The sequence below is a fragment of the Carya illinoinensis genome, chromosome 15, assembly GCF_018687715.1.
Source record: "Carya illinoinensis cultivar Pawnee chromosome 15, C.illinoinensisPawnee_v1, whole genome shotgun sequence".
Lineage (NCBI taxonomy): Eukaryota > Viridiplantae > Streptophyta > Magnoliopsida > Fagales > Juglandaceae > Carya > Carya illinoinensis.
This window is the reverse complement of record NC_056766.1, coordinates 31835569-31853760: the sequence shown is the minus strand read 5'-3', so window position 1 is coordinate 31853760 and position 18192 is coordinate 31835569. Positions and strand designations below refer to the sequence as shown.

The 18192-nt window shown below is 33.1% G+C and overlaps 1 protein-coding gene and 1 long non-coding RNA gene across 4 annotated transcripts; one reads left to right on the top strand and one right to left on the bottom strand.

Moving 5' to 3' along the window:
- Window positions 1-2895: 2895 nt before the first annotated feature.
- On the bottom strand, window positions 2896-9524 carry LOC122297672 (disease resistance protein RPV1-like). Of its 3 annotated transcripts, XM_043107812.1 has the most exons (8): window positions 8795-9524; window positions 7043-8141; window positions 6461-6742; window positions 5676-6384; window positions 5159-5454; window positions 4393-5072; window positions 4015-4254; window positions 2896-3938 (listed from the first exon to the last, which is right to left on the bottom strand). In XM_043107812.1, exons 1-6 carry the CDS (start codon window positions 9310-9312, stop codon window positions 4563-4565), a joined length of 3414 nt encoding a protein of 1137 aa, XP_042963746.1. In that variant the 5' UTR covers window positions 9313-9524; the 3' UTR covers window positions 2896-3938; window positions 4015-4254; window positions 4393-4562. The 3 variants fall into 3 exon arrangements, with proteins under 3 accessions (XP_042963746.1, XP_042963747.1, XP_042963748.1); XM_043107813.1 differs by having other exon boundaries at window positions 4015-5072; XM_043107814.1 differs by lacking the exons at window positions 2896-3938; window positions 4015-4254 and having other exon boundaries at window positions 4779-4911; window positions 4943-5072.
- A 6729-nt stretch (window positions 9525-16253) lies between these two features.
- Window positions 16254-18043, top strand: LOC122296565. Its single transcript, XR_006238594.1, has 2 exons — window positions 16254-17030; window positions 17792-18043. It is a non-coding gene; the product is annotated as an uncharacterized LOC122296565 (long non-coding RNA).
- Window positions 18044-18192: the final 149 nt, after the last annotated feature.

The following is an 18192-nucleotide window of genomic DNA, read 5'->3' as shown; positions in this document are numbered from 1 at the left end:
GGATCTACATATACGACTGCAAACTTGTGGTTCAGTCAGATCTCTTAGCTACACCACCACTTGGAAGATGGTTGTGATGACCCTAGCAGACTATTATCTGATATGGCTAAGAGGATACTTACCAAATATAGTAAATATTGGGGGCAAGTTGAGAAGATAAATAGATTACTCTTTATAGCTGTGATCCTTGACCCCCGAGTCAAGTTGGCCGTGATAGAATATTGGGCAAATTCCGTCCTCAGGGCAATGAATGCTGCATTGTTTATTACAACACTTAAAACTGATCTCGATGACTTGTACAAACACTACAAAAATAGTGGACAACCTTCATCTGCAGTGGATACCTCACACTCGACTCCAACACCTCCCTCCGATGACCTTAGCCCAGATGGATGATTGCATCGACGCCGTTGGAATTACGATGTTATGAATGAGTATCATCAGCTCGTTGCATCGAAAAATATTATGGGGTGTACTTTGCAGGTTGAACGGTATTTTATGGAAGAGGTCGAGACACCTAGTCCTGCATTTGATATATTAATTTGGTAGAAGGCTAATTCCACGAAGTATCCAATCCTTTCTCGTATTGCCCGAGATGTGCTAGCCATTCCTATTACTATGGTTGCATCTGAGTCGGCATTTAGCATTGGAGGTCGAATATTTGATGCTTTTCGGAATTTATTGTCACTATCAACCATGGATGCTCTCGTTTGCATACAGAACTGCATCAGTGATACCCCCATTAGACTAGATAGCATTGACGTTGATGATGAGAGTTATATGCTTGAAGAAGGTAACCTTATTGTACTTGTTTTTATTATTATTATTGATTATTTAATTATTATTTTTATGATGTTCATAAATCTATTTAATTTATATTTTTTTATTATTTCACAGATGTAATTGTGAACCTTATTATAGTTACCAATGACTGATGGAGTATGGATAAGGATAAGTTGATATCAGAACTAACTTACATTTTATTGGTATTGATGGTAATTAAATTATACTTTTACTATGTTCAATTTTTTGAATCTATTTTGGTTACATTTATTGATTGACCACTTCTTTTATCGTAATTTTAGATACTCCGAATGACCAAGTACGGTGCTGTAGATAATGTTTTTCTTTTTAGCTGAATCAATATGTTTATTCTCATAGACTGTTATATCAAACTTTGAAATGGACTGTTATTTCTATTATCAATTATTTAGGACTTTCTGAATTATGTATAATAATTAATTATACAATCTAACGTGTTCAAACATATTTGAGCTTTTGGGATGAAAATTTGTCCCTAATACTCGTTTATCGAAGATAATTTTCATTTGAACAGTACATATTGCTATATAAATTCCATTTGAAGTTTGAACGGTAAATAACATTGTAAGCTACCCAAAAAAGTTTTGCTTAGATAATGATTACATATTCAAACTACAAAAAATAAAATAAATCCTATTTGTTTAATTGAGAAATATTAAACAAGAATAAAATCTATATAAAGTGAGTTTTCATTAAACAAGAATAAAATAAATTTAAAACAAGAATAAAATGAATGACTTTTTTCCGATCGGAAGTCGGAGCTCCGACTTCCGCCGGAGTCGAGCTTCGATTCCTTTCGAAATCAGAATCGGGGGATGATTTCAGTGTTAGAATTCAGAAGGCCCGGTTCTGACTCCGTCGGAGTCGGAGCACAGGCCTAGCAAAACGGAATGAATAAAGTGGAGTTTGTGAGTTGCATAAGGATAAAAAAAAAAAAAAAAAAAAAAAAAACAAAAATGGGTGTGAGAAATGGAGTTAAAAGTGCGAGAAATGAAAATAAGAGCTGGGAAAGACTTTCATGGCGAAATGGAATTAAAAAAGTGGAGTTGGAGAGAGAGAGAGAGAGAGAGAGAGAGAGAGAGAGAGAGTATTTGCCTGATCCAAATGAATCGGGTCGGGTCAGTTTGTTTTCAACAAATATGGATCCAAATGGGTCGGGCCCAAAAGCGGCTTGGGCAAGTCATGTTGAAGGCCTAGATGGAACCGATGCCTATGACTCGATGGGAAGTGGCAAGGTGATGGCTCTATGCTTGGAACAATACTCTTTACATAAACAATAATCTTGCATGCACATATCCTGTGTGTATATTTGGAATCTTTAATCTCTGATTTATGCTAAACTAGTCCAATCCCTCGTAATAATAGAGGATGTTTGATTAATTAAATATAATATTTATTTTTTATAATATTCACTCTTTTTAAGTCTTATAATATTCCCTTAAATGTTTTAAAGATGCATAAAGTATTTTAGATTTATTTTATATTATATACAGCAAGAAATCAAGAAAAGAGTTGAGGAACTAGGCATGCATCTTTGTGAAATTAAACCATTTTTATTACAATCTCATCTATTAATGGTTTAATTAGATTTAAATTATAAAATCTTTTGGATTCATTTAACAAATGAATAGCTTGTGAAATCAAGAAACAAGTCTAGGAATCCAATTTTATACAATATTATCATATATGTAGTCATGTGTCTATTAATATTCTTTCTCGGTTTTATTTTTCTATTAATTTATGAAACAGCATAAAAAAACAGATAAAGTTCAAGAAATAAGTTTAAAGTTATAGTTAAAAAAGGTTGGACTTGTACGTTGCCCTTGATCTTTAAATCATGGAATGTCGGGTCAAAGGATTCAACCCAAACAAGAAGTTATTTAGGCCCAAACTCAATGGCCCAATCTATCCTCTAGCTAACTATATAAAGATGAAATGAACACAAAAACCACCTTTAGTATCATAAAACCAATTTGAAATTTTCTTTGTGTATTCCTAATTATAATTTTTTTTATGATTAGAGTATTTCTCATTTATAAATAGGTGCTGATGACTCAATCTTAACCAATCCCAAAATATAAATTGGTATCAACATGTGAAGAAGGAATATGTTAATCCAAAGTATTCATTCAACAGACTCAAATAGCACAAATCATTTCTCTTTATGACTGATAAATCTATTAACAAACACGCTCATTCACACGCCTAATACATCAATTAATTAAAAAGCCTTCCTTCCAAGTTAGACGGTCATGCCTTTGGCCAGAAGCTGGGGCTAGCAATATCCCAAATTTCATACGATCCTTAATCCAAAGTATTCATTCAACAGACTCAAGTAGTTCAGGAAGAGCGTAGGCCAATTGAATGAGGTTCAAGTAAAGCATTTTGTATTCTGCTTCAGAGTTGATTTTAGATGAGACCACTGATATATGCAGCTGCCATCGAAACTTGTCGTAGAAATTCAATGACAGAAAGAAACCTTCGAAAATTGAGAGACTCAATGATATATTTCCTCACTACATCTTAGTTCCACTTTATCGTGATCACTCATTTACCCATTTATTGCATTTCCTCTCTTACTATTTAAAAAGGACCATTTGTTGCATAAGAAATTTGCATTTAAGAAAAAACATGAAAACCAGTTTCTTCTTACTTCTACCATTTTCTCTAACCAGTTCTATGCCCCCTTCCACATAACATACAGCCATGGAAGGAAATCAAATAACTATTGTTCAGCAATTTTTTTTTTTTTTTTAATTAAATTTTCTTAAGAGTTAGCTTATATGCCTTGGTCTAGACTGTGATTCAGTTGTCGATGCTGCTGCCGGTTGTTTATGCTTGAGAGGTCGCAGCTGGTGTTGCTTGTTGGGGTCCTTCATTTGGGATGAGCAAACTCCTTCCCTGTGCTACAATGAATAGAACTCAATATAAAATGTTTATGATTTCAATATGTCTAAATATAGTTGTTAAAACTCAACAAATTCCTAAATTGGAGATTGTAGAATATGTTGATATGTTTTTGTTTAGCTGACTTTTGTTCCTTGTTCATCTGCCTCTAGAATCCATACGCTGCTCTCATGTTCAGCAGTTTGTTTGCATAAATCTTCCATGTGTAGCTACAATCCAAGAACAACCAAGTGTCAAAAGAAATTCTAATGGTTAGTTCTCTATATCTGGTCGTTAAATACTTACCATTTATTTATATGCTGGAGACTAGCTTTTGAGATCTTGTTCCAATTTTCAGGATCCGCCTTGCACATTTCAAAGAAATCAACAATCTTGTGGCTCAATGCATCACCATTATAGGTTCAATGTGAAAGCCTGAGATTCCATCAACATTAATTTCTGCGGGGCCTCCTTAATCTGTTGCCAAGGTGGGTAATCTGCTACTCATTGCCTTCACAATTGTTAGTCCGAAATTCTCGTACAATGCTGGATGCACAAAAGCTCCTTTTGTATCAGCAATACAACAATATAGCTCTCCATAAAGAGATAGTTTGAGTTACTACTTACTATCCATCTAATAACACCAATAATCCATCAACTGCTATATCAGAAATGAAGACTTACCAAATGAAGACCCATCTCTCACAGCGATAAACACAACGGTGGCTAACGCGTCTCCATTTGCTAAAGATTCTCCCAATCACCCATATGGCGACCCATCTCTCAAAACAATAGCCACAATGGAAAATCTCACTTGAAATTCCAGAAACAGGCCACTTGGCCTATTATTTAATTCAATCCATTTTTCTTCTTTTATGTGCTCTGCTTTCATACTTGTATACGATATTGGCTCCCCAACTCCTATAATACTGTCCCCACAAAGGATGAAGTTGAACCCTCAAATTGTCAAAAACCTTTAGCTCAAATGATTCTAAATCGGAGTACCACACCATTACTTCATATCCGCCTCCAAATTTATTCGTTACATCACTATTAGACAAATATACCCCTTGATAACTATCGAGTTCGCATATATGATTTGAGCTTTTAATGGTTACCACATAAGTCTCATTACTAGGATCTATTTTAAAATACATAAAGGCATACACCACAAGTCCGCTTATATCCTCCAAATGGAGTGGCCCCTCAATATTTATTACCCATTCTTCATCACCCCTGTTCACAATTTCATCCTCTGATAATTCTTCATCCCCCCTGTCCACAATTTCATATTCTGAAAATTCTTCATCCCCCAACTCTGAAATCTGATTTTCCAGTAACACAGTGGCATTATAATGCCCGGCCTGTTAAACCATTATCATCATCATCATTTATTTTAAAGTCATGCATCCTATATCGAATTCAGAGAGAGGATGAGACAGATACATACCTTCCATAGTAATGGATTTGGCACTTTATAATTCAAAATCTTCTCATGCATTTTGTCGCATCTGCTCAAGTCAATAATACCTAGCGATCTGATGTGGCTTCCATTGAATTCCATTATTCTTGATACTTCTGGAAATCTTTCTAATGACTTGCATCCCTGAGCTTCTACTAATGTTATATTTGGAGGAAGTTCTAAGATTTCTTCAAGTTTCTCACAATACGACAAGTAGAGCATTTCAAGTGCAACAAGGCCTTTGATGCTCGTGGGAACGCTAATAAATTCACTTCCCGATAGATTTAAAATCAGAAATGATTTGTGCAGTCGGGAAATGCAGTCGGCGTGCAGTCGGCTGTAAAAAAAAAATTAATACAGGACTTACATGAAAAAAAAAAATTATTTTTATAGCTTTTTATAATTCATGCAGGTCCCCCTGAATATAAAATAATTTTTTTTTATTCATTCCGTACAGCCGACTGCACGTCGACTGCGTTTCCCGACTGCGTGTAGCAAAGCCCATTTAAAATAGTCAAAGTGGTCAAAGAATTAAACAAAGTAAAGAAGCTTGATATTGGAAAGAAATTTGATTCTGATTGGAAACAATTTTGACGATTCAACACTTGTAATGCACTACTTCCATTACTTGAATTCATTGGAGGCACCAATTCCTGGAGTTGTTCTTCATTCGATGAAATCTCATCTTCCAGTCTTGTAGACCCAATAGCTAGAATGGATTGTCCATCATACCCCATCTTCTTTACTAGATTTGTACAACCACCAAATATCCCAAGATCGGTTAAATGTTGCAACCGAAGAATAATGTTAATTGGGAGACGCTTAAGGTTTTTGCAGCCATGTAGAAATAATGCATCAAGCCTATCAAGATTGCCAATTGATAATGGTAGTTCTTCCACTGCAGTGCAAGACAGAGATAATTTAGTTAAAGATTTCATTTCACACCCAATTTCAGGAAAGCTACGAAGGCTTGAGCAATCATCAAGATAAAGTTTGCGTAAAGATCTCAACTTGAGGCTTGCTGGAAAAATTCTGAGGTTAGAGCATCCGTAAAAACTCAATTCACAAAGATTCTCCAGGGATCCGACCGAATCATGCACCTCAACTAAACTTGTACACATTTCAACAGATAATTCCTTCAAATTTTGGACGCTTGAAAGATCTGGAACTTTTGTTAAGGAATTACAATCATTGAATTCCATAATTGTCATATTCTGTTAAAAAAAAATGAAAGGAGTTTAGCACATAGATTAAAGAAACAAAGTTATTGAAGATTATAATTGTAGATACCTTAAACTTGATGACGCTTAACTCCTTGATGAAGCTGCCACGCATTTTAAAGATAATGAGTTTATTTCCATGGAAATTGGGTGGCAAAGATTGTAGCGGATATTCAAACCAATCAAGTACTCTTAATTCGTTAGAGAGATAATTAGGTCCACTTGAAAAACTTGCATTACGATTGATAAGCACTCTAAGTCTTTTCATCTGTACAAATGCTTCGGAATTCAACCTTATCACTTCCTCGCCTTCGGGCATTTCTATTATCATGCCTGCAACTTTGTTTGTGCCCTGGTACATAACCGAATGCACAAAATTGTTAGCAAAATTACTGCATAAAGTTAAGCATCAATTTTCTAAAAATATATTAGAAACGAAAAATGACATTTAGATATGATACTTTTATTCATTAATGATCTTAGTTAAACAAAATCTATTATACATAACCACAAACTCATTTTGATTTACATGATATATATATGTTTACATATTCATTTATATATTAATTCATAAGGCCAAAATTTTCCATTAGATTTCACTTTTAAAAATGGAAATAAATGTGAAACTAAATATTTTTATTCTTACACTTACCATGCCTTCTTCCAACACATGACGGACATCCTCATGAAAAAACAATCTACTACGTTGACCAGGTTCATTGGGTGATTCTAGACGAACAATTTCTCGGCCCATATCTTGTAGCAAGTCATGCATCCGAACATATCTACCTTCAATAGTAATAAGACACTTGTCTCTAAGCCTGTCCATACCATCATCCGGAAAAAAACCACAACTGTCAAATATTTTCATGATATTAGCTAAAGGTTCTCCTTTGAAGAAACATGCAATATCAAGGAACATTTCCTTCTCATTATTATCTAATCCTTCATAACTCACTAAAGGTACTTTCTGAATATCTCTATTGGGAATGTTTTTATACTTATCCAATGCACTCTTCCATTGATGTGTACTTTTACCCTTTAGATCCGAACCTAGCACTACTAAAGCCAATGGAAGGCCTTTAGCATATTGTATTACTTGTTTAGCGAGGTCCACATACTCATCAGATGGTTCATCTTTCCCAACGGCATGCAAGCTAAAGAGTTGAAGAGCTTCACTGTCATCCAAAATCATCACCTCATGTTTTGAATCAACTTTAGCATTATCTAGTAAACGTTGATCTCTCGTTGTTATGATAATTCTACTTCCCAAACCAAACCAATCGCGATCTCCAACTAATTTTTCTATTTGGACCAACTCATCCACATCATCAAGAATTAGTAGAACCCTTTTAGAGCAAAGTCTGTGCTTAATCACATTGATTCCTTTGTCAGTATCACGAACATCCAAACTTGTTCCTAAAATATCAAAAAGAAGGGTATTTTGCAACTGAATCAGACCTCCTGCTTGTTTTGATGTTTCTCTAACGTTTTTCAAGAAACAACTTCCTTCAAATTGAGAGTAAATCTGGTTATAGATATCTTTTGAAATAGTCGTCTTACCAATTCCACCAGTTCCAAATATCCCTACAATACATATAATATCATTCCTTTCAATATTTAAATGCTGATAAATGTCTCGTTTACGACACTCTATCCCAACTGGATACTTGGCAACGCTTAGAGTTGTTTGGTTTACTATTCTTGAGTTGACCCATTGAATGATTTCCTCAATAAATTCTGACTCTTTCCTATCAATAAAATAGAGAAGATAAATTAATGAGTAAAAGTACTTTTCACTGTAAATGACACATGAATAATAATAATAATAATAATAATAATATAATATATGTTTTCCATGTTTTTTTCTTCATAACAAAGTGATAGTAGTAGTTTACGATGTCAAAGGGTAGCCTTTCTCCTTCCTTAATTTGAATATTTATATATTAATTTGTACATTTCTCATGCCCTTGTTAGACTTACGTTTTCATTCTCTTGTGTGTATAAACAAACTTTTTAATTTTTTTTTTTTTGTCCATTCTTGGATTTCCCTTAAATCTAAAACTTATAATTGAAGATCAGAATTTATGAATCTTTATATCTAGAAACAAATTGCAACTAAAAAGCAGTGCTTATTTAAAGTTGTTTTATTTTTCTAAGAGGGTATGATTTCACCTCATAAGAAATAAAAAAATCCCTCTCCTTTTTCTTAATTATTTTTTTCCACTTCATTTAGTAGATTTAAATTTGTATTTTTTATGTTCTCAGTTTCTCCAATAAACTTTAAGGTGAAATTAATGCAGTAGTACCATATCTTTATCAATGCCCAAATTGTCTGAGTTTTCTTCATAAAGTTCGCTTTAACATCACACACACACACATATATTCAAAGAATTAGAAGTACCTGTAATTCTTTAATTCGACCCCCGATAGATTGGCTAGTTTTTCTAAAGCTGCCTCCCACTTCAGCACTTCTTCATTGCCCTTGAACCTGTCTTTAAGTTTAGCAAATGCTTCTCCAAAACTTCCTTTTTGATGTCTTACATTTGATGGATCTACGTCGTAAAATACTGGTAGAACAATTTGTTTTACTGTTTCCATACACTCAAGGATCTTCAATAGTTCGTTTAAGCACCATCTGGATTCTGCATAGTTTTTAGATAGTACAATGATGGAAATCATTGAACCTTCGATAGCTTGAAAAAGTGCTTGCGAAATTTTATCTCCTCTTTCGAGCTTGTCATCTATGTAAGTGTTGATTCCCCTTTTATACAAAGCATGGTATAGATGAGAAATAAATTTTTGGCGAACATCTTCACCTCTAAAGCTCAAGAATACGTCGTGAGTCCATGGATGGACGAAAGAAGAAGAGGACCGGAGAGAGGAAGAAGCTCCTTGTAAGGCCATGGAAGACGTGGTCATCTTCTCTATATGTGTGATAAATGTTTCACAAGAAAGGTGCAATTATAGAGATGTGGGTCAAAGAAAGGAGAGAACTGGGGATGTTCCTTTGAGTTTGTAATTGAAGGTAAATTTGTAAGGGAAAATGTGTTCTTAACTGATCAATTCGATCGGATAAAATATGGAAAATGTGTTTCCTAGTGATATACTTTTGTGAGTACTTGCCATGTGCTTTGACATGAAAGCAGAGAATAATGAGTCATGTGTATCCAGTCTAAAAGCACTTAAAATTGGAAAAAGAAAGAATTGTTGTTTCCCACTCAAGAGAATCAATAAAGAGAACCCAAAGTTTAGATATTGATAGTAAGGGTTGTTCAGAAACTGCGTATGTAGGGGGTCCCAGTCCTTTATTACTAAACACTACTCTTGCATGCACCTGCCAGCTTGCAAATATTTAGAATCTTTAATTTAGTAAGATGTAGAGAAGTGGGTCAAACGTGTTAAAAGGAAAGATTGAAACTTTTTGGCAACTTTTATAAAGTGTAATTTAATAATTCGGTATAGATGTTGGACGATCAATTTCAGTCTCTATGGAAATAATATTTTATGATTTATTTATTTAATTTTTAATACTTAAAAAAATAAAAAATAACAGGAATTGGATTAAAGTTCACACTGCAAGAAATTGAAAGAAAGTTCCCACAGTTGTACGTACTGTCGCTCCCGCGCCCCCCCCCCCCCCCTCTTCCGTAAACATGTTTGCAATCTTGTTCTTTAAAGTGAGAACTTTTATTATTTATAATAGAATGATATGTTTATAAAAAATTTCTCCACTTAAAATCAATGAAAAACTAAAATATAGTTATTTTTCTTCAAGTTGGATAATAAAAGAGTATTAATTGGTAATTTAAATATTTTATGATTATGATAGATCTCACCAACAAGTTTGCAATTGGCAAAAACTCCGAATATTTAAAAATCGCTAAATCATATCTTCAAATGACGTTACTAGTGTGGAGAGATTGAAACGTGTTGAATCAAGACGTGATAAATCTTCAATCCTCCTACGTCAAAAAATTCCAAAATCTAAAGTTCATGCGGAGAATTAATTAGTGAGGATCTGGTACGAAAATTTGTTTTACGCAGAATGACTTTATTTCAAAACCATGTAAATGGCTGCAAGTTGGCTTACCCAGCATATACTTGGAAGGCATGTTTGTGCTTGGAGAAGATAAAACAAGTTTAGGTATTGTCAAAGAACATTCTTGGAAAGACATAAGAAGCTCTTGTCCTGACTGTGTATTAAATATACTATGCACCATTTGTTGTTGGCATGCATCAGCTTTAGTGTTAAACTATTCAGAAAATGATAATGCATCATATCTTAATCAATTTGCGAACTCTTAGAGCACTCACAATGTATTTTCTATCCTATTCTTTAAAATACATCACCAAAATTCATTTTTTCTATTTTACATATTGACTTTTACAATATACCATACATCAGCTTATCTATTTTTTCTTCATTTCATTTAAATATTATACTTTTTAATATTTTTTATTCATTTCAAATATTTTCTCTATTTATCAATGATATTTTCATATCTCTTGATATTTGTAATATTTCTATATATACAATGTCATATAATTATGAACTATTTTAAATTAATCCAAATTTATAAGCTAAACTAAAATATAAATTATATAATAAAAATATATAATAAAAATATATATTAAAATATCACCACTAACCAAATAATTAATATTCAAATTATTAAAAATATCACATTTCCAAAGACAATGGCAGCCTGACTAAGTTGCCTCCGGTTTGTATATATGGATATGTGAGAAATGAATAAAAAATTGTTTACAACCGTGTACAGGCTCCTCCAAATGTAGCGGCTTCCCTATAGCAAACTGTATAGTCCCTTTAAAATAGAAGATCGGATGGAAGGTAATTTTGAGAACTTTTCTCTATATTTTAAAGAAAAATACATTATAAACATCCATTAAGAGTGCTCTTAGACTCTCCCATAAAATTCTCTTTAACATCATGTGTAAACAAATATAAAAAATAGCTCACTAAATAATTATAGAAACTTGTCGGCAACTTCTTGGGAACAACCACTTCATTCAAAGGGATAATGGGGATTGATTAATTAAAAGTAGACTTCTTTGGTTCTTCCCACTACTACTTTTCATATGCGCTAGCTGGTGAATGGCCCTACCAATACTTTTCATTTGTTTTATTCGTTTTTACTTTTTCAGTAAAACCTGAGCTATACGAAGAATGCATTCATGATCTCAACAAAGATGCATGGGCAGAACTAGTTAAGTTCCCAAACTGCCACTAATATCATGGATCCCAATCATAATTCTGGAGTGCTGAAGTATTCTATTTATTCCATCCAGCTTGCAGAAGATCGACCCTTCATCAAGGCTTGATTTCGAATCCAAGATATACTCAGCTTTGTTTGATTCCATTGCTTTCTCATGACCTCCAAGTTCCTATATTTCGGACCAATACAACTTAACGTGTGGGCAAATGCTTCAATCAGATTAAAGCGTATTTGATACCTATCAACTTGCTTGATCGATAAAGCGATACATTCATTATTGATGATAACTTTATTCGAAAACTGTACTGCAAGTAATTAAAGCTGTGAACAGGTTTCAATTTGTTTTGTTTTTATTTGTTTTTATCTTTTCTTTATTTTTCAAATTCTCACGGCAAATTCAAAGCCCATATTTTTCCTCTCATTGTATTCTCTTGGGCCTACAGGTGACAATTAAGCATATCTAGATTAATAAGATGTATTATTTTTCATTTAATAATTCATACTTAAATGTACATAATTATATTTATATATGATTGTTATAGACAAGTAGGTCAAACGTGTTAAAAGAAAAAACAGAAGGAAACTTCTTAACAACTTCCGTTAAGTTTTATCTAATAATTAGGGATTGATATTGGATGATTAATTTCTGAAATAGCAGTACCAAAGTACATATAAGTGTCAACAAATAAGATGAGATGATTAGGTTTCGTTTGGTTACACAGTTCAAAAGAAATGAGATAAGAGATTTTGTTGAAAGTTGAATAAAATATTATTATAATATAATTTTTTAATATTTTTTTTATTTTTAGATTTGAAAAAGTTGAATATTTTATTATATTTTATATGAAAATTAGTAAAAATTATAATAATTATATAGGATGAGATGAGATAGTTTGGTCTTGTGTAACCAAACCAGCCCTATTCATTATTTGAAGCATAAGAACAAATTAAGTTTATTGAAGCATAAGTGCTAAAACTTTGATTCTATATGTTAAGATAAATGAAACTTAAAAAATGATACAAAGTTTAATAGTTTGTGATATAAAGCATTTCGGTCCCTGTGGAAAAAATATTTGAAGCTTCGGATCATGTCTAATATATTTGGAGTACAGTACTTGAAGAAATCAATAAATTAAGAAGAATCAAAGGTCTAAATGGAATTAATTATCAGTAAACCTGAATATATATATATATATATATATATATATATATATGTATATATATATTTATATATATATGGACTTGTGTTTTTGTTCGAAACCGTGTTGACTACTGGGGATGTTAATCCTGATCAAGTAAGCCGGCCAGGCTGTTGATCATCAATTCGATCCAAAGGATAGAGCTGAAAACTTAGAATATGTGTTGTGTTGACCAATCATTATACTTTTTGTGACTTTCTATGGATGGATGGAAAGAAAAAAAGAAAAAGAAAGAAGGATGATGAAGAAGAGGAAGAAGCTCCTAATTGATTGAAAGGCCATGGAAGAAGCTGTTATGCTCTGAGTATGTGCGATTACTATTTAATTACCAAAATGTCGAATTTTAAAGTACTTTTCACAAAAGAAGAATGCATTCAAATGTGTTTCCAATGATATACTTTTGTGACTTTCCATGCGTCTAAAAACACTAATAATTAGAAAAAAAAAAGAAAAAAAGAAAAGAAATTAAACAAAAGAAATGCTGTTTTCCACTCAAGAAAATCAATAAAGAAGAACCCTAAGTCTAGAAATTGATAGTAAGAGAAGTTAATCAAGTGTCTACATAAGAGAAATTCGTTTTGAAAGTTAAAAGACTGTTAATTCAGTTTTTTAAAATTAGTAACTTGATTAAATATATTATTTTTCATCTATAGTTTTTGTTTTAAATAAAAGTTACTAATCTAATAAGATGTATTATTTTTTATATAATAATCCACACTTAAATGCACACAATATCTATATATGATTGTTGTAGAAAAGTGGGTCAAACGTGTTAATAGGAAAGACATAATAAAACTTATTGACAACTTCCATAAAGTCATTTAATAAGATGTATTATTTGTCATTTAATAATCCACACTTAAATGGACACAATATCTATTTATGATTGTTGTAGACAAGTGGGTCAAACATGTTAAAATGAAAGATAGAATAAAACTTCTTGGTAACTTTCGTTAAGTCATTTAATAAGATACTTGTCAAACGTGTTAAAAGGAAAAACAGAATCAAGCTTCTTGACAACTTCCATAAAGTCATTTAATAAGATGTATTATTTTTCATTTAATAATCCACACTTAAATGCACACAATATCTATTTATGATTGTTGTAGACAAGTAGGTCAAACTTGTTAAAAGGAAATACATAATGAAATTTCATGGCAACTTGTGTAAAGTCATTTAATAAGATATCAAACGTGTTAAAAGGAAAGATAGAATGTAACTTCTTGACAACTTTCATAAAATCATTTAATAAGATGTATTATTTTTCATTTAATAATCCACACTTAAATGCACACAATATCTATATATGATTGTTGTAGGCAAGTGAATCAAACGTGTTAAAAGGAAAGACAGAATGAAACTTCTTGGTAACTTACGTAAAGTCATTTAATAAGATGTATTATTTTTTATTTAATATGTGTTGTGTTGACCATTTAGCTCGTTTGCTGACTGGTTCGTGCCCTAGAAAGTGGATGCAATTCGGTGATCTACCTCACATACTCAGCGGCATCCTGAAAATAGATAGCATAGGCCTTTCTAGCGCCCTTCGGTTTTTTGGTTTTTCTATTGCAGAACATGTAAATTGGCTAGTCTTTTTGTACGAGGGACCCTCCCCTTTATTGAGGTTTTTAATACAAAATCACCCCTGATGGGTTTACCTTAAAAAAAAAAAAAAAAGTGTTGTTTTGTCCAATGATTATACCTTTTGTGACTTTCTATGCTCTTTAAAGTGATTGCTTCGAGCTATTATTTACTATGTTCTTTTTCTTTAGCCAATCCATCATCCTTCATTAATTCATCCTGTTTTATTGTGCTTTCAAAAGGAAGTAAAACTAGTGGGATTGAGTCTCTTTGAATTTAAATTGCAAGTTATTTAAGTTTATAGATAAATTTAAAAAAATTGAGTCTCTTTGAGTGTTACAACTGAAAGCTGAAAATACACATTCAACCTATGTAGATTAAGGGAGTTTTAACATCAAATCCCAAATGACAACCTTAATTTCAGTGGCAAAGATAAAATTAAGTCTTGAATTTCATATTTTATTGAAGTCTAAAGAGTGTAGTTCTATGATAAAGTCACTATACCACAATATAAATTGGTATCAACATGGCGCAACAATATATCTTAGATAACAAGTCAATATTTCTTTAAGCAAAGGTCATAGAAGTAGTGGATATGCGAAGGAATATGTTTATCGAACTTCAGACACCAAGTTCATGGGAGGCTATCTTGCTTGTGTCCACCACCAACATATTCTGGTTCAGAGTTAGTTTTAGATGAGGCCACTGTTAGTTATATGCACCTGTCACGGAAAATTGTCTTAGAAATTCAATGATTTACCAAACTTCTTAGCTTCTCGTTCTTTCCTTACCATTCAGTCAGTCCAGTAATGTTTTTCACTGTATCAAGTAGCAGCCCTCCAAGTCAATCACTTGTAACGATCTCATGTGGTTTCCATTGAAGGACGGAGAAAATATGGAATATTATACTTTTTGTGACTTTCTATGCTCTTTATAGTGACTGGTGATTCGGTCTAAAGTTCACACTGAAGGGAATTTAAAATAAATCTAATGGTTTTTTTTTGTAAAATATAGTTATTTTTCTTCAAGTTGGTTAATAAAAGAGTATTAATTGGTAATTTAAATATTTTATGATTATGATATGTCTCACCACCAAGTTTGCAATTGGCAAAAACTCCGAAGCAAAAATTTCTAAAGCATATCTTCAAACGACGTTATTAGTGTGGAGAGATCAAAACGTGTTGAATCGGGACGTGATAAATCTTCAATCCTACGAAAAATTCCAAAGTCCAGAGTTAATGCAGAGAATTAATTATTGAGTATCTGCTACGGATGTTTGTTTTATGTAGAATGACTTTAGTTCAAAACCGTATAAATGACAGAAAGTTGGCTTACCCAGCATATACTTGCAAGGTATATATGTTTATGCTTGAAGAAGATAAAAACAAGTTTAGGTACTATGGTCAAAGAACTTTCTCAGAAAGACATAAGAAGCTCTTGTCCGAGTATCAAATATACTATGCACAGAGTAATCTTACAGAGGTTATAAGCCTAGGTGCATTTTTATGGTAAGTTTTGGCACAACATGCAAAAAGGTAATTACTACATGAGGGAGGCTGATGTCGGATGCTGAATTTATATAGAAAACAGAGCAAAATACAGAGACATTACGATAAGTATAGGTTATGCATCTCAATGCATGAGAACGGCGCTGCCCTTAAATGTGGAGTAATAATGTTTGATTTCAGATGAGATGAAGTCAAGAAAAATGCATCCCAGTTCCCAAACTGCCTCTAACATCATGGAAATTTTAAAATGCCAAAGTTTTCTCTCTGTGTTTAATCTATCAAGACTTAAATTGACAGAAAATGAGATATTAAATAGGTGCCAATGAGCCAATGATCTCAAGCTCCCCAAAATAAAAACTTTTTACAGAAAAAGTGCCAATTCTAGATTGTCACACTACTGATTCCGTTGCTTTCTTATGACCTCCAAGTTCCATTGGGTTGAAGGGACTTGGTTCTGAAGTGTGTCGATTTTCTTGTATTGAAAGTTGCTCATGGAAGCAGGAGAAGTGGCAGCTACAAGATCAGGAGCACTTGGTTGGCCATGTCGCTTCTTTCTCCTCTTTTGGAAAGAAATGCAAGTTATTTTGAAAAGAAAGAGAGACAGAGAGAACGGACACATTATTTCTGCACCATCTGTTGCAGGCATACATCAGCTTTAGTGTTAAATACATTCTATTGGCCTCTGGTTTTAACGCAGGTAATGATACCCTTACCATTACATTACTACTGGTTTACTACGCATCCGACGTGGCTTTATTTATTTCTTTTCGTTTGTTATCTGCTGCTAGACGCCTCTAAGATTGGGATGTGATTTGCTCCCTGCAATGTCAGAATGATGTAACTCTACACAGTACACAATTTCACTTTCAAATTCAAATCTTACCTCTACACGGAATTATTTGCTTTCAATTTCGCTGAGCTCTCCCCTCCTCTCAAATATCTCAGCCCGAATGAACCTCTCATTGTCGCAGGCCGAGATCAAACCTCTTGGCATCGTCGAAGGGCGAACGAACCTCTCTATTTGTCTCAGGTATGGGCGATTTGGACGAAATCATACCAGGGTTTGACGCTGCCGCCGCCGCCTTGCACAGCCGACCCTCCTGAGCTGCTAGGTAACCCAACAAAAGTCATTCCATCGGGCATTATCAATTGTGGTTTTGTTTTATTTTTTTAGCTCTGTTTTTGGGAAAAAATTGTATGCGGTGTTGTGTGGAGATTCTCTGTTTCTTTTCTTTTTTGAAATAAGCTTCATATAAATTTTGGCTACCTCACTAAAGTTGTATTTTTGGTTTTTATTGAATTCGGTCGTAATGGGAGCGAGTTTAAGCCGTTATGCATGCGTCTGCCTCTTCAGTGATAATTCTCGAAGCTTAATGGAGACTCCTAACTCTACTACATTTCGAATTTGTTAATTGTGAATAACTTTTTGAAGGTGTGAGGTTTTCAGCTTCAAATGTTGAACAAATTTGATGGGTCGAGTATTTTTTGATGCATAGACTTTAGAAACTATATCAAACATTTTATCTAGTTCGTGACCGGAACAGGGGTATAACTCCCACCCTGTGTTTTTTGCGTTAATATATAATGCTAAAATTGGATGTTAATGATGAACCGTAACTTGTTTTTAGCATGCGTGCTTTTCATTGTTGCATCTAACTTCATTTAAGCATCCTGTTTCTCTAGAAAAAGCCTATGAATGAATATGAAAATACTAATACTAAAACATAATTAATACAAGTATAATTGCAGCTCATAACTATGGATTTTGTTGATCGTCTTGCTAGAATTTCATCTTTTAATTTTAAACAGTTTTTTTCAATGTGTACGTCAAAAAAAAATTCATGAATCGGTTTTTTATGGGTTTTGAAACCAGGTTCTAGTTGTTTCTACTTCAAAGACAGGCAAGCATGGACATGCAAACTGCCACTTTGTAGCAATCGACGTATTTAATAGGAAGAAGCTTGAGGATATTGTTCCAGTGGCTATGGCTGATGACAAATGAATACGTTTGCTTTTATGTTTGACAGGGATGATATCTTCTGGGTATACAATAAGTTTTCCATAAGATGGCCATTTGACGTTGTATAAATTAGTATTTAGATGTGCTTAAAATCTTGTCTTGTAAGGCTTGTGAATGGGGAAAGAGAAAGGGATCAGCTAAAAAATTACGCAGAGAGAATAACTACCTAGTAGTAGGTGAATAACTAAAATACGCAGGCTCCTCGTTCAGTTCTCTCCCTTGCATAAATTCCTCTCCCTTTAAAGTTGTATTCA

Bases quoted from the DNA above. Each gene is read 5' to 3' on its own strand.
- LOC122297672 (XM_043107813.1), bottom strand. From the start codon at position 9,312: ATGACCACGTCTTCCATGGCCTTACAAGGAGCTTCTTCCTCTCTCCGG. The intron at 6,743-7,042 runs GTAAGTGTAAGA...GTTATGTACCAG, and splicing joins ATGTGTTGGAAGAAGGCATG to GGCACAAACAAAGTTGCAGG. The intron at 6,385-6,460 runs GTATCTACAATT...TTTTTTTAACAG, and splicing joins TAAGCGTCATCAAGTTTAAG to AATATGACAATTATGGAATT.